We start from the raw sequence: 17,206 nt of genomic DNA, 5'->3' as shown, positions 1-17,206 counted from the left end.
AATGTTATGTGGTTGTGAGGCATGGGCTGTAGATAGAGTTGTGAGGAGGGGGGTAGATGTGTTGGAAATGAAATGTTTGAGGACAATATGTGATGTGAGGTGTTTGATCGAGTAAGTAATGAAAGGGTAAGAGAGATATGTGTGCAAATAAAAAAGAGTGTGGTCGAGAGAGCAGAAGAGGGTGTGTTGAAATGGTTTGGACATATGGGCAGAATGAGTGAGGAAAGATTGACAAAGATGATATATGTGTCAGAGGTGGAGGGAACAAGGAGAAGCAAGGGGACCAAATTGGAGGTGGAAGAATGGAGTGAAAAAGATTATGAGGGATCAGGGCCTGAACATACAGGAGGGTGAAAGGCATGCAAGGGATAGAGTGAATTAGAATGTTGTGGTATACTGGGATTGATGTGCTGTCATTGGACTGAACCACAGCATGTGAAGCATCTGGAGTAAATCATGGAAGGGTCTGAGGGGCCAGGGTATAGATAGAAAGCTGTGGTTTTGGTGCATTACACATTACAGCTAGAGACTGAGTGTAAACGAATGTGGCCTTTTTTGTGTGTTTTTCCTGGCGCTACCTTGCTGAAGCAGGGGGTAGCAATGCTGTTTCCTGTGGAGCAGGGTGACAACAGGAATGGATGAAGGCAAGCAAGTATGAATATGTACATGTGTGTATATGTATATGTATGTGTGTTTATATGGTGATATGTATATGTATGTATATGTGCATATTTGGTTGTTTATTTATATATATGTGTATATGAGTGGATGGGCCATTCTTCGTTTGTTTCCTGGTGCTACCTTGATGATTCAGGAAGCAGTGTTTAAGTATGATAAATAAATAGATAAATTTTTAACATAGTGTATCTTTTAAATTTGGTTGCTCTTTTTCCCCTCTTTTGTTTCCTTAATTATCACAGCAGTATTTTTAGTGTAGAATGAATTGTGAGAGTGCAGTCGTTATGGTGAAATTTATGCTGATAAATTTTGACCAGGCTGTCTTAGTGAAAACAATTACATACTTCACCATTAACATAATGTAGTTGCTCAGAAGAACTTTATGTAAGTTTTTAGTAATTATTATTTATTGTATTTTGATGGTTTTAGTAGGAAGCTGAAGCTAACATTGGTGTAGAGTTCTATGAAAATTAGTTTCACTGGAAGTATTTTTAACATAGTGTAGTTTTTAGCTTTAGTTGCTCTTTTTCCCTCTTTTGTTAACTTAATTATCACATTGGTATATGTAGGGTAGAGTGAATTGTTTTTGTTAGTTAAAAGTATCATATTTGAAATATTATTAAAGTTCAGCTCTGACTTGTGGTCTACTTACAGGACTTTGATGGCAGGCCGCTCTAGCCACAAAGGTCAGGAGGCAAATGAGAACCCCATTCTACGTGTATATTACTCATCTCGCCCAGTCCTGTTTGTTATGTGTGCTGGAAATGAGCTCTTCTATTCGTCACTATACCTCCTTCACTTTACAGAGGGCCCTGTGATAGCAGGTGTTGGTCTTTGGCGTGCATTATCTTATGGTCTACTGCCTGTTGGAGTATTAAAAACAATTTTGGCCCTCATGCAAGGATATTATGCAGCACTTGGCCTTGGAGCCATTGATGTCCATGAACGACAGGAAGCTGCTCAGAAGAATAAATAAGAGATTTGTTTAAATGAAGTGATCATAATGCAAAACACTTCAAAGAGCTTTAGTCATTTAAGGTTATTTATGTATAAAATAAGGCTGTATTGACCTGAAATTTTGTTAGTTTAGTATTTTATCATTATAGGTCTAGAGAGTTACCAAGTCATTTTACAATTACATTAAAGTCAACATGGCATTCTGATAACAGAGAAGCAAGTACTCTGTGGGGTATTATTAGATTAACTCAAGCTCATTATGTGTTTATGAATTGATTTAAAGTAACAAATTTCCAGACTGAGGGAAGCTTAAGTGCCCATTCTGTAATATGTATTCAGGTTCCTTTAACAGGGAATTATTTTTGATATGTGTTAAACTATGTATTTGAAAAATGTTATAAATATAATTTTGCTGGTCCCAGGGTCTGTTAAGTGTATGTATAGTAGAGTCATTCTTTTTACTTTCTTTCTGCGGTCTGTCCTGCAAGCATGAGTCTCTAGGAGTGTATTGACCAGGACCTTCCCACCTTCAGTGTTTCTTGTGAAAAAGTGCAAGCCTTAGTTCATCCTCTGATAACCATTTAATCGTGACTGTGGTGGTTCACTTGTTTTGGACCTGCCCTTGACCATACATGGAGTGCCACTGGGCTGTCAACATCACCCTATCCATTTCCAGCCTGTTAGAATTCAGTTATCTAGGATCATGTGCTTATACCAGACCAGCTTTTTCAAACATCTTTAATTTTCTTTTTTATTATTTTTTGTGAGAATGGTATACTTATAAGTGGCTTGTCAGTATTTCAGGATACTGAAATATTGTATGTACCATATATTTATATGAATACAGCCAAGGAGTGAAATTGAGCTAGAGATATTCAAGAAAAAGTGGCAGGAGTTCAAGAGGAAGTTGCAGGGGCTAAAAAATTAGGCATGTGAGAGAGTATCAGCAAATTTCAAGAACAAGGAAATGGATTGGAGGTAAATAACTTGAGGAGAACAAGAGAATAAAGAGGGACATAAGTGAGGGGAAATAGGTAACTTGTAAGGAAGAGGTACGTATAAGATGGAGTGAGTATTTTGTATGACTGTTTGGTTGTGTATTTATTTATGTTCATCACAGAGCCTATTTGTTTGTGTATTTATGTTCATCACAAGACCCATTTCCAATGTATTAAGTGATAATTTGGCTGACGGGTGTTTGGGAAGTACACTGGAGCCCATTAGAAGAACAGATAACAGGAGACCTGATGGCCCATGTTGGGATTATCTGTTTTGATGGTTTAAAAATAGTGGTGGAAACAGGATATCATAGTTGAAGGCACCTTCAGATCCACCTCTGCTCCTTTTTTTCTGGTTTTCTTATCCAGCCTTGCCTTCCCCTCATTTTATCAAAGAACTCTGTAACCACTGTGACTACTACTTGATTGATACCAGTGATGTCTGAATTGTGAGCTCTTAACAAGCAGAAAATTAGTATATCAATGATGTCAGGCTGGTGGTCTTCACTGATTGGCTGAGGGTGGTGAGAAACAACTTAGTAGCCATGATTATGATTAAGTGGATAGTGAAGGGGAGTGAAGGTTGTTGCTTCCTAATAAGAAACACTGAGAGTTGGAAGGTCTTCTCCCTTGTATTCCTTAATAACATATGCTAGCAGGATAACACCTTGGAGAGTTAAGGTTTTTCAGTTTTCAAAACTTACATTTCTTCACTTGTAAACTTGTATTGCAAAAGTTAAGGTTAATGAGAATGCTGCACTGGACCATATTATTTTTTTTTTAGATATACGAGTCTATGATAATTTTACAATACATCATGAATTAAAGATCCTATCTTGATTTCAGTTGACAGATTCCGTCACACATACACAGATAGAAATGTATGTAGAATGTATATAGTAATAGCATCTCCTCAGTTTTGATTTTTATTTTCAGGAATTTCAGTATGTACTTTGAGAAACAGGCAATTTTTTAACATGATTTCTCACGTAAGTAGAAAATGAAGATTGCTTTTTAGATTCTATGTAACATGTATGACAGATTAAACTCACTTCCCAAGCTCTCTCATCCATAACAGACTTCATACTTGCCCCTCTTTCCAAAACTCTTGCATTCACCTCCCTAACAACCCCATCCATAAACAAATTAAACAACCATGGAGACATCTCACACCCCTGCCGCAAACCTACATTCACTGAGAACCAATCACTTTCCTCTCTTCCTACACGTACACATACCTTACATCCTCGATAAAAACTTTTCACTGCTTCTAACAACTTGCCTCCCACACCATATATTCGTAATACCTTCCACAGAGCATCTCTATCAACTCTATCATAAGCCTTCTCCAGATCCATAAATGCTACATACAAATCCATTTGCTTTTCTAAGTATTTCTCACATACATTCTTCAAAGCAAACACCTGATCCACACATCCTCTACCACTTCTGAAACCACACTGCTCTTCCCCAATCTGATGCTCTGTACATGCCTTCACCCTCTCAATCAATACCCTCCCATATAATTTACCAGGAATACTCAACAAACTTATACCTCTGTAATTTGAGCACTCACTCTTATCCCCTTTGCCTTTGTACAATGGCACTATGCATGCATTCCGCCAATCCTCAGGCACCTCAGCATGAGTCATACATACATTAAATAACCTTACCAACCAGTCAACAATACAGTCACCCCCTTTTTTAATAAATTCCACTGCAATACCATCCAAACCTGCTGCCTTGCCGGCTTTCATCTTCCGCAAAGCTTTTACTACCTCTTCTCTGTTTACCAAATCATTTTCCCTAACCCTCTCACTTTGCACACCACCTCGACCAAAATACCCTATATCTGCCACTCTATCATCAAACACATTCAACAAACCTTCAAAATACTCACTCTATCTCCTTCTCACATCACCACTACTTGTTATCACCTCCCCATTAGCGCCCTTCACTGAAGTTCCCATTTGTTCCCTTGTCTTACGCACTTTATATAAATATATATATATATAAAAAAAAAGAAAAAAAATATATATATATATATATTTATTATTAAACAACCATGGAGACATCACACACCCCTGCCGCAAACCTACATTCACTGAGAACCAATCACTTTCCTCTCTTCCTACACGTACACATGCCTTACATCCTCGATAAAAACTTTTCACTGCTTCTAACAACTTGCCTCCCACACCATATATTCTTAATACCTTCCACAGAGCATCTCTATCAACTCTATCATATGCCTTCTCCAGATCCATAAATGCTACATACAAATCCATTTGCTTTTCTAAGTATTTCTCACATACATTCTTCAAAGCAAACACCTGATCCACACATCCTCTACCACTTCTGAAACCGCACTGCTCTTCCCCAATCTGATGCTCTGTACATGCCTTCACCCTCTCAATCAATACCCTCCCATATAATTTACCAGGAATACTCAACAAACTTATACCTCTGTAATTTGAGCACTCACTCTTATCCCCTTTGCCTTTGTACAATGGCACTATGCACGCATTCCGCCAATCCTCAGGCACCTCACCATGAGTCATACATACATTAAATAACCTTACCAACCAGTCAACAATACAGTCACCCCCTTTCTTAATAAATTCCACTGCAATACCATCCAAACCTGCTGCCTTGCCGGCTTTCATCTTCCGCAAAGCTTTTACTACCTCTTCTCTGTTTACCAAATCATTTTCCCTAACCCTCTCACTTTGCACACCACCTCGACCAAAACACCCTATATCTGCCACTCTATCATCATCCATGGTTGTTTAATTTGTTTATGGATGGGGTTGTAAGGGAGGTAAATGCAAGAGTCCTGGAAAGAGGGGCAAGTATGAAGTCTGTTGGGGATGAGAGAGCTTGGGAAGTGAGTCAGTTGTTGTTCGCTGATGATACAGCGCTGGTGGCTGATTCATGTGAGAAACTGCAGAAGCTGGTGACTGAGTTTGGTAAAGTGTGTGGAAGAAGAAAGTTGAGAGTAAATGTGAATAAGAGCAAGGTTATTAGGTACAGTAGGGGTGAGGGTCAAGTCAATTGGGAGGTGAGTTTGAATGGAGAAAAACTGGAGGAAGTGAAGTGTTTTAGATATCTGGGAGTGGATCTGTCAGTGGATGGAACCATGGAAGCGGAAGTGGATCATAGGGTGGGGGAGGGGGCGAAAATTTTGGGAGCCTTGAAAAATGTGTGGAAGTCGAGAACACTATCTCGGAAAGCAAAAATGGGTATGTTTGAGGGAATAGTGGTTCCAACAATGTTGTATGGTTGCGAGGCGTGGGCTATGGATAGAGATGTGCGCAGGAGGATGGATGTGCTGGAAATGAGATGTTTGAGGACAATGTGTGGTGTGAGGTGGTTTGATCGAGTAAGTAACGTAAGGGTAAGAGAGATGTGTGGAAATAAAAAGAGCGTGGTTGAGAGAGCAGAAGAGGGTGTTTTGAAATGGTTTGGGCACATGGAGAGAATGAGTGAGGAGAGATTGACCAAGAGGATATATGTGTCGGAGGTGGAGGGAACGAGGAGAAGAGGGAGACCAAATTGGAGGTGGAAAGATGGAGTGAAAAAGATTTTGTGTGATCGGGGCCTGAACATGCAGGAGGGTGAAAGGAGGGCAAGAAATAGAGTGAATTGGAGTCATGTGGTATACAGGGGTTGACGTGCTGTCAGTGGATTGAAGCAAGGCATGTGAAGCGTCTGGGGTAAACCATGGAAAGCTGTGTAGGTATGTATATTTGCGTGTGTGGACGTGTGTATGTACATGTGTATGGGGGGGGGGGGGTTGGGCCATTTCTTTCGTCTGTTTCCTTGCGCTACCTCGCAAACGCGGGAGACAGCGACAAAGTATAAAAAAAAAAAAAAAAAAAAAAAAAAATATTTATTATATATTTATTTTGCTTTGTTGCTGTCTCCCACGTTAGCGAGGTAGCACAAGGAAACAGACGAAAGAATGGCCCAACCCACCCACATACACATGTATATACATACACGTCCACACGCGCAAATATACATGCCTATACATCTCAACTTATATATACATATACACACACAGACATATACATATATACACATGTACATAATTCATAGTCTGCCTTTATTCATTCCCATCACCACCCGGCCACACATGAAATAACAACCCCCTCCCCCCGCATGTGTGCGAGGTAGCGCTAGGAAAAGGCAACACAGCCACATTCATTCACACTCAGTTTGAATGGAGAAAAACTGGAGGAAGTGAAGTGGGTTAGATATCTGGGAGTGGATTTGGCAGCGGATGGAACCATGGAAGCAGAAGTGAATCATAGGGTGGGGGAGGGGGGTGAAAGTTCCGGGAGCATTGAAAAATGTGTGGAAGTCGAGAACATTATCTTGAAAAGCAAAAATGGGTATGTTTGAAGGACTTGTGGTTCCAACAATGTTATACGGTTGCAAGGTGTGGGCTATAGATAGAGTTGTGTGGAGGAGGGTGGATGTGCTGGAAATGAGATGTTTGAGGACAATATGTGGTGTGAGGTGGTTTGATTGAGTAAGTAATGAAAGGGTAAGAAAGATGTGTGGTAATAAAAAGAATGTGGTTGAGAGAGCAGAAGAGGGTGTTTTGAAATAGTTTGGTCACGTGGAGAGAATGAGTGAGGAAAGATTGACAAAGAGGATATATGTGTCAGAGGTGGAGGGAACGAGAAGTGAGAGACTAAATTGGAGGTGGAAAGATGGAGTGAAAAAGATTTTGAGCAATCAGGGCCTGAACATGCAGGAGGGTGAAAGGCATGCAAGAAATAGAGTGAATTGGAACGATGTGGTATACTGGGGTCGACGTGCTGTCAATGGATTGAACCAGGGCATGGGAAGCGTCTGGGGTAAACCATGGAAAGTTTTGTGGGGCCTGGATGTGGAAAGGAAGCTTTGGTTTCAGTGCATTATACATGACAGCTAGAGACTGAGTGTGAATGAATGTGGCCTTTGTTTTTGTTGGGGATGAAGCAACATCAGAGTTATCCAAGGTAGAAATAAAGGAGAAATATGAATGAAGAGTTATTATGTCAGAGGGAGAGTCAGCTGTAATACCCTTAGAATGAAAAAGTAAAGGAAATGTAGTCTGACAGTTGTTAGAGATGCCTCTAGCAAAATACCAGAAAAGCCTGCTGGAATATGAAGAAAGGTTGTGGCACTTCCTTTTTATAAAGGGACCCTTTGCCTCACACATGTGGTAATACAGTAATTACCGAATGGGAGTCAGAAGAGGGGAGTTTTTCTAAGCCCTAAATGGCCTTAGAATTCAAACGGGTGAACCATGATTGAAAGAAGAGGTAGTCTTGGAGGAAGAGGTGATACTTGATTCCATTCTTGCAACAATAACCTCTGCTATATGTTTGAGAAAGACAGAAGCATCACTACAGGAGAGACAGTTATTTACCCAAAGAAAGTCCAGAAAGAATTTTTGAGATTCCAGTATTATGTACATTTAGAAAGGGCTTCTTGAGGAGGAGATGAAGTTGAAATAAATACATTTATGAAAACATGGACAGGTGAACGAAGATTCATTGTGTGGATACTGCAAAAAGGATTTAGAGTTGAAGAACAGTTCCAGAGTATTCCCAGAGTGGTAATAGTGGTCATGTATATGGTTAGGGTTGGTTGATGATTTGCTTGAGATCATTGATAATGGAGAAGGTGAGGGCCTCAATCCCCTGGGGAGAAGTTCAACCATTCCCTATGGTGTATATTGACAGCTCAGTAGAGGAACTCAGCATAAGGGTGAGAAATATGCTTAGAATTTGCAGGGGTTGTGAGAGGGGCCATTACTCTACTACCTGAACCTTCCCTGTTGCTGGCAACAGAATCAGTATATGGCACTTCCCTGTTGGGTGGTGGTGGGTGACAGCAGTGCAATAAACTGATACTCTACATCCTAGATTTTCTAACTGGAAAGGTGAGGGTCTGGCATGTGCAAGATTTGTGGCTGGGTTTCATGTGGATTTCATGTCTGATATACAATGTTTTTGTGTGGTGCAGCTCTTGTAACAAAATGTGTGACCTACTGTTTGCATGGTTTGGTATCTAGCAAGGTGTTCATTCTCTTGAATATAAAGAGATGATAGCAACTAAATGATTTGGGGAATGCAAAATCCATTGTTAAAAATGAGTTGGGTATGAGTGAGAAACTGAGACTCCAACAATTTTTTGTAATAACCTGCCTATGGTTCTTAAGAACACCATACAGTGAAACTCCCTCCCCATAAAGTACAAAATTGGTAATTACTTAAGACCTACCACCATTATCCTAGATTGTAATGCAATAAATCATATATTAACAGACAGTTGGGTAATATATGGAAAGACTTACCTAGCAGTGTCCCATGCATTTTTGCTTTATTTTCCTACTAAACATTCAGTGAATGATTTCAGAAGTCTTCCATCCCATTAGCTTGGTTAAGAACCTTACCTTAACGATGGTTTTGGGGTCTTCTGCCAACAAGCTTGGTCTGGGACCTAATATGTAACATACAGTGGTTTTGCGGTCTTCTACACCCATAGCTAAGTCTGGAAGTGTACTTTGCCTTACATATGTTGTACCTTATGCTGGCTTTGGAGGTCTGACCTTAGAGCTCAGATGGAGACCATACCATTTGTATATCTTACAATGGTTTCAAAGGTCTTCTACCCCTTCATCTCGGTCTGATATATATTTATTGTAATTAGAATGTCGAAAACAAATAATAGATAGTAGCTTGGCTGGTAATTTCTGCTTCAGATGTATTGAGTGCCATAGCCATGAAAGTGCCAGGGTCATGAAAGCCATCAACATTATATGGTATATCATAATCAAAGAAAATTAAACTGAACACCTTCAAGACACTCATGTTCTTACTGGATTTGTGGCCCTTGTAGTGGTAGGAATTTATTCATGTAAAATCTGAAGCATTGCATTTATGGCATCATCTTTTAATGCAGGTACCAATTTGTTTTTTGGATGGTTGGAAATAATGCTGTTAGAGTTTTTGTTTTTTTGTGGCAGAGAAGAGCAAACCATACAAGTAGAGGAGCAAATGCCATATGTAGGAAAGGGGATATGATCGTAGCTGAAACAGATGAGATGATTGCAAATATTTAGCATCATAAAGTGTGAGTGCACTGTTGATTTTTCTGTAGAAAATGTACTATGTCCAAGAGAAATTAGTAATGAGGCAATCTTTTGTGTGATAGATTTGTACTTTTCCCATTGTGTGATTTTCTTAGGGAACTATGGCAACTCTTCCTATCAGACTTTATTTTCTAGCAGTTGAGGCTGAAAATGTTAAATTACTAATAGCTAATGTATGGGCAAACACCATAGATTATTTTAGTGTGACAGATACATTTCCTCTTGTCCATAACAATATATTCCAACTTTGCTTTGTCCATGGCAACTTTTATGTTTGAATAACAATAGCTATTAATGGGTGTTTTTGGACTCTGCCTGGTCAAGATGACATTGTGAGTGAAAAGTCACTTTTAGCAAGGGTGAATTACTGGGATTAGTCTCACCAAAGAACTCCCCTTTCCAAGGGAGTCTACATTTCCTTGCAACTGGGAGTTGTGCTTGAGCCTTTAGAAAGATCCTGGGTAACACCAGGACTTTTTCATGGAAATTTGTCTTAGGGTAATTATGAATAAAAGGAAAATGGATATCTATTACAGTATTGAAGAAACCCATTATTACTTAGATACGATACATGACTCAATATATGTTTACTGTATCAGCAAAAATGATCAGTAATAAAGACACCTGTTTTTTAGTTCTACTTAACTGTTTATATTGATATTCTCTCTTTGTTTTTACCTCCCAGTAATTATTTAAAGTTATATATTTGTTTTTACATCCTAGTAACTGTAATGTTGATATGTTTGTTTTCACATCCCAGTAATTCTTTGATATTAATAAGAATTAAAACTCAGTTACTGTAAAGCTGTAAATCTAAAAGCCAGTGTGACTAACAACTATTTTCTTTAATAAGTTGGGTCTTGCTAGAAATATGATATTTTTGTCCATGACAGTGGCCTTCAATAAAAAAGTATATGCTACTGAGGTACTTTGAGAAATTGAGGTCACACACTAAATGTAAGAATATTTCCTACTTTAAACATTGAAATTACAGTATCAAAAAGCTTCCGCATTCTTATCTTTATATTAAACGCTGCTAGATTCACACTTATGATCAGATTTATTTTTATACATAATGGCCTTTTCACAAAGAAGTGTCAGGAAAAAATGAACATTGGCATCAGTCTCACACGTCCACTCTGTCTGTCATGGACAGTACAGAGACTTTCGCCCATAGCAAAGCCTCACGAACTACTCCATGGTATATGTGTTTTATTTACTTCAGCTGAGTATGTTATGATTACAATTATTAATAACTTTGAAATTCATTGCAATTTGATTGTATTTTCAGAAAGTAAATTTCATTGCTATTTGATTGTGTTTTCAGAAAGTAAATTTCATTGCAGTTTGATTGTGTTTCCAAAAAGTAAGGGTACAACATACTGAGAAATATTTTGCTACAGTATAGAATTAAATGCAGATAACAGTTACAAGATAAATTGATCTAGACAAGTAGTCTTCTTGAAAGTTGTTGACCTAAAATGATCTTGCAATGTAATCCCATGTTATATGCAGTAAAATGCTTTGATAGTAACATTGTACTCTTAATTTTGTCGTAGAAGGCGACTAAAAGGGGAGGGAGCGGGGGGCTGGAAATCCTCCCCTCTCTTTTTTTTTCTTTCTTTTTTAATTTTCCAAAAGAAGGAACAGAGAAGGGGGCCAGGTGAGGATATTCCCTCAAAGGCCCAGTCCTCTGTTCTTAACACTACCTCGCTATCGCGGGAAATGGCGAATAGTATGAAAAAAAAAAAAAAATATATAAAAAGATGAATTTTTATTTTGATTGTAATGAAACAGAATTGATTGATAAATATTTTTGCTTTTAATGAAAGATTGAAATTATTCATAAAAAAACTTTGTACTTAAACATTTCTCATACAATATAGTGTAATTGAATGGGATTATTCATCCCTGTTTTTATTAGACAGAATTCTACTTCCCTTAGATAAAGTTTATTTGACATGTATGTGAATACATATGACAGACAGACTCACCAAGAGACTTGAACATAGAGTGATGTGCCTGTAAATCATTCAAAAATGCTACCACATATATTTTATTTTATTTTACTTTGTCGCTGTCTCCCGCATTTGCGAGGTAGCGCAAGGAAACAGACGAAAGAAATGGCCCAACCCACCCCATACACATGTATGTACATACACGTCCACACACACAAATATACATACCTATACATCTCAATGTACACATAGGTACCACATATATGAAGGCATATATTCTTGGCTGATCTTATTTTTTAACGTGAATATTTTTCATCTTTTATTAATTGATGATCATTTATGACAGTAGGAAGTACTCTGAATACAACTTACTCATTGCAATGTGGCAAATGTAAACAGAGCATTTCACAAAATCTGTTGAGTTCATGTTTAACTTCGAAAGATTTTGCGTGAATTTTTAGTTTTTTGTAATATACAGTATATGGGAGCAATGTTGGAAGTGTAATTTATTTTATTGATACCATTAGTTTGGTCTTGCACAATGTTTTTTAGTGAAAATATCAAAAAATATATATTCAGGGGCAAACACACAAACTTTTCCATAGTATGTATTAAGATATTTTTTAAGTTTAACTGTCAAACAAAACAGCATTAAGGAATTAGTGTTACATACAGTAACACACAAGTATGATTATATTTGATATGTTTACCTTTCTGTTCCTGGATATATTGTTTCCCCATAGTTTGTTCATTATGGTGCTAAGAAGTTTGTCTGCATCTAGACAGTGTTACTTCACCATTAGTGCATATGAAACCACATTGAGATATTTGAAAAATACTGATTGTACTGTATAATGTCATCAGTTGATTTCCTTAACTTGAATATTATGCATATCATAAAGGTATGAATGGATATGAATACAGTATAATATCATACCATGGTCTCATGATTAACTTGTCAAATTATCATACAGAAAAACCTGGGAGCATAATGGTTGAAATATAGGAGAATGTATATATATTTTGACTTACCTTATACTTATTTTGCCTATGGTTTTATCTCAGCAGTGACCTCTGTGTGGTCCTCAGTTATAAACTGTTCACTTGGTGCACTTCCCTGCTACAAAGTATACTTTGGACTCTGTTAAATAGTTCATGAACTCTGAATGGTTGTTTTGTTTTAATGAAATCTTTTGATACAATTTTAACCTGCAAATAATAAATGCAGGAGGGTGAAAGGCATACAAGGAAGAGTGAATTGGAATAATGTGGTATACCGGGGTCAACGTGCTATCAATGGATTGAACCAGGGCATGTGAAGCATCTTGGGTAAATCATGGAAAGTTTTGTGGGGCCTGGATGTGGAAAGGGAGCTGTGGTTTTGGTGCATTGAACATGACAGTTAGAGACTGAGTGTGAACGAATGTGGCTTTTGCTGTCTTTTCTTAGCACTACCTCACGCGGTTGTGGGGGGAAGGGGGTGTCATTTCATGTATGGCAGGGGTGGCGACGGGAATGAATAAAGGCAGCAAGTATGAATTATGTACATGTGTATATATGTATATGTCTGTGTATGTATATATATGTTGAAATGTATAGGTATGTATAAGTGCATGTGTGGACATGTATGTATATACATTTGTATGTAGGTGGGTTGGGCCATTCTTTCATCTGTTTCCTTGCGCTACCCCGCTAGCGCGGGAGACAGCGACAAAGTATGATGCATATGAAATAAATATATATATTGGAAAGGATCACAGTTTTGCACGTGATCAAGTATATTCCTATGAGTCCATGGGGAAAATGAAACACGATAAGTTCCCAAGTGCACTTTCGTGTAATAATCACATCATCAGGGGAGACACAATAGAGAAATATAACAGTCAGTTGATATACGACGAAGAGACATAGCTAGGACGCCATTTGGTAAACATGCGATTGTCCAAGATACAACAAGCGTATCGTAGACTTATTATGTGGACAGGAAGGTGAATTGTTTACAAATTATATCAACAATAAAGTTATCCAATTTGAGCACCTCTTGCTCTACATCCACTTTTGCTCCTTGGCCTAAGTTTATGTGTTCAAAAGTTTTTTGTAATGTTTGATACAGACCAGTCCATGGATTTTATGACTGCTGCACAGTGATATATGTGTCTCTTTACTCCACCATTGAACATTTTGCCGAGCATGTTTGTGAGTATATATGCATAATGCATGAAAAACATACTGTGTATTTACTGTATAGAAAATTCTCATCAAGGAATTTACTGAGTACATTTATGTATGAGTAGCCCTTACTGCCAGTAGTCCAATAACAATTGGGGATTGGTGATTGTGGAAATTTTTTTACTTCTGAATGGAAACTCTTAAGCCTCATTTATTATACAAGCTGATGTACAGATGGCTTTTGTAACCGTATGATGGGCTTAGTACTGTGTGTTTCATATTGATGGTGATAGCTTTACTCTTGTAACAAGAAATTATGATGTTTCATACTGTAATTTGCATGTCTTTTTCTGAGTTGATACTTGGCATCAGAAGTAGAAATCACAGGTATGAACAGCTGACAATTAATGGTGGTGTTTGAAGTGTGCAGTAGTTTTAACCACCTGGATCTGGTATTTGAAAAAAACCTTAGTTTAGTCAGATCACATTAAATACATAGCAGATGTAGACAGACTTTACCTATGATGTGTTTTGAGATCTTTCAATGCAAATAACAGAATTTTGTGTTGGTTATACTTCAAAACAACCTTAATTATAATTTCATTGTTTGGTTGAGTCCAGCAAACAAAACTGGCAGTTAATCAATATAATTTATAGAAAAGCTACAATAATGGTTAATTCATCCATTGAGAAACTAAAGATTGTAGGCAGTGATGGATCAAACAGAAACCTTGAAGCTAAGAAGTTAAACATGATGGGGAAAAGATGGCTATTCTATGTAAAACATACAGAAGAAGCTTCTTACCATTCTCAGTCCATATTTACCACCTAACTTTATTATAAAAAGAAACTATAAGGTTATATACAGGAGCTTATATGAAGTTGAGTTAAAACTGAAAGTTTAATAAATTGATAAATGCTTTACTTCAGTGTGACAGGTTCTCATCTGTTTCAACACTGTTGTGATATAATTGTACTTTATTATGATTAATGCATAATTTACTTCAGTGTAATTCCTGGAATGGTTTAATAAAGCATCTCTCTGTCTGCTTATCTATCTGTTTGACTCATCATCACTTAACTCGTCATCTCATTTTTTCACTCATCAGCATTATGATAACATCTATTGTGTACAAATAATGTACAACCTTTAATCATCTACAAGTACTCGATATATTGGAAGGTAATGTGAAATGAAGATTTATATCCTGGTTTTATTAAGCACCTTATTCATTGTGCTTTGTCTAAATGTATGTATCTTCAGTGGAATTGTATAGTGCCCTTACTCATGATGTATACTTGGAAAATACATTCATACGTAAAGAACATGTATACATTGATTGGGTATCAATCAATGTCATGACCTGTTAATTCACTTCCAGTTAATTGTTTTTGACCTCTATTGTAATAGTCATAATTTGCCCCTTTGATTAAGTTGCAAGGCTTTTGGAAGCCTTTTACTCTTCATCCACATGTCACTCTTTATTCCTGGACCTAAACCTGTATCTGTTCAAAAGTATCACATCATGTGTGATGTAGCCCATCATCTTCATCTAGCTCATAGCATCCCTTTTTAAAACTCCATTAACAATTTCATCAAGCATCCTTATATCTTTGCATTCATACATTCATAGAAGGTTTACACTTGCTTGTTAAAGGGAATTCCTTTTGAGATTTCTGTGAAGTCCATTTTTCTAGAAACAGCCATTGCTTTTAATAAACAGTGGGAACTTGGACCAGGGTATCTTTGGTGGCTTACAATTTTTCTACATCAAGTTGGGGAAAGAATCCACAGGTCTCTCTAGTTGCACAGGTTGAGCAGCAAATGGCATCACTGGTGATGTCGTGGGTTTACAAGTTCACAATCCAAAGTGATGTTGGTAACTTTGCTCTCATATTATGTGTAGCTGATATGTCCAGGCAAAAACCTATGCTCTGGGCTAGGTTTAGTAATTCATTGTATTGTAAAATTCATTATGTCTATGTGATCAATAAGCTTCCCACAAATAAATTATTCTTTTATGAATGAGATCTATTTTAGCTGAATTATTGCTTGGATATTTTAAAAATTTTAATATATTTAACATTCATATTTTTGTAAATAATTTCATAAGATAATTGGGTAGAAATATATTTACACGAAGTATTTTGCATGCATGTCTTGCACTAGTCAAAAAGCTGTTAAAACCAAATTTTATGCCAAAAAATCCACACTTGGTAAGTTAGCTGATATATGATGTTCTAATATAAATGTTGATGCAGTAGGAGTTGATATGTTCATTTTCTTTGACAATATGATTATAGGTAAGGCTGTTTCAGTTTGTGTTCTTTTTCATTAGTACATTAGGTACATCTTTTTAGTCTTTAAATCTGTAAGAATGATTTACTAATGTTTAGGTTGTAAGGATTGTTCAAATGAATTAAGGTGAATATTTCTGAGGCTCAGAGTACTTAGAATAAAAATCAGTAAGATTATAATTGTTTAGAATCTTTGGTGTCAATTTATTGGTATGTAATTGTTACTGTTCTTTCTATGATTTGTTTGTGGTATGGTAAGCTAAGGTTTGGGAATGTTGTAATGAGATATTATTTGTGCAGTACCCTAGATATGACCCAAGATGAGTGACTAGGTAAAAGATGTGATGGTTATATTGTGACAAAATGTAATATATCAGAATTATTTGTTTTACATGTACTTTCCTGCATATGAAAAAATAAATGTTTGAATGTTCCTATCCTGGAGAAATTGAGCATATACTGGAGTATTTGACCATTCCTCTGCAGTTTCAGAATTGTGGTATTATTCTTAACATGACTTAAAATTAAGTACCCCTATTCATAGCATATGGAACATGTAATGACCCAATAAATGAGTAAGAATAAATTTTTTTCACTTTACCAGTACCAGTAAATAGTTGCTTTTCTTGCATATTAATCACTCTGATCAATGATGTATAGATAATCTTTACTATTTTTTCCAAAGTTAGGAATCCTTGTGAAGTTTCTAATGAAAGAACTAGAATGACAGTATAGAAAAGTATGTTGCACTCAAAAGTTAGAGAGGACACCTAGTTGTGATGCTAGACTTAAGAATTTATTTGTTTTTAAGAAGAAGCTGTCCTAATCTACATTAGTATCTACATTAGTATGCTTGATATATTCTATACTTTAGTATAAAAAATATGACATCATCTGTTGTTAAGCAGTTTGCAACACGTGGTTTCAATAATCATGGTGTTAATAGACACCACCTGCTTGTGGTTCCAACATGCATGAAAAGTCTATTGGTGAAG

The 17,206-nt window shown here is 37.0% G+C and overlaps 1 protein-coding gene across 4 annotated transcripts in view; it reads left to right on the top strand.

Moving 5' to 3' along the window:
- Pis (phosphatidylinositol synthase) overlaps nt 1-16,797 on the top strand; it is a 30,490-nt gene extending 13,693 nt beyond the window's left edge. For all 4 annotated transcript variants that reach the window (XM_071672892.1, XM_071672893.1, XM_071672889.1 and 1 more), the window contains one exon: nt 1,333-16,797. In XM_071672892.1, coding sequence (XP_071528993.1) covers nt 1,333-1,654 — 322 coding nt within the window. In that variant the 3' untranslated portion in view covers nt 1,655-16,797. The remainder of the gene's footprint in view (nt 1-1,332) is intronic.
- Nucleotides 16,798-17,206: the final 409 nt, after the last annotated feature.

The sequence above is a fragment of the Panulirus ornatus genome, chromosome 18 (genome assembly GCF_036320965.1).
Source record: "Panulirus ornatus isolate Po-2019 chromosome 18, ASM3632096v1, whole genome shotgun sequence".
Classification (NCBI taxonomy): domain Eukaryota; kingdom Metazoa; phylum Arthropoda; class Malacostraca; order Decapoda; family Palinuridae; genus Panulirus; species Panulirus ornatus.
This window is presented reverse-complemented; position numbering and strand designations above follow the sequence as displayed.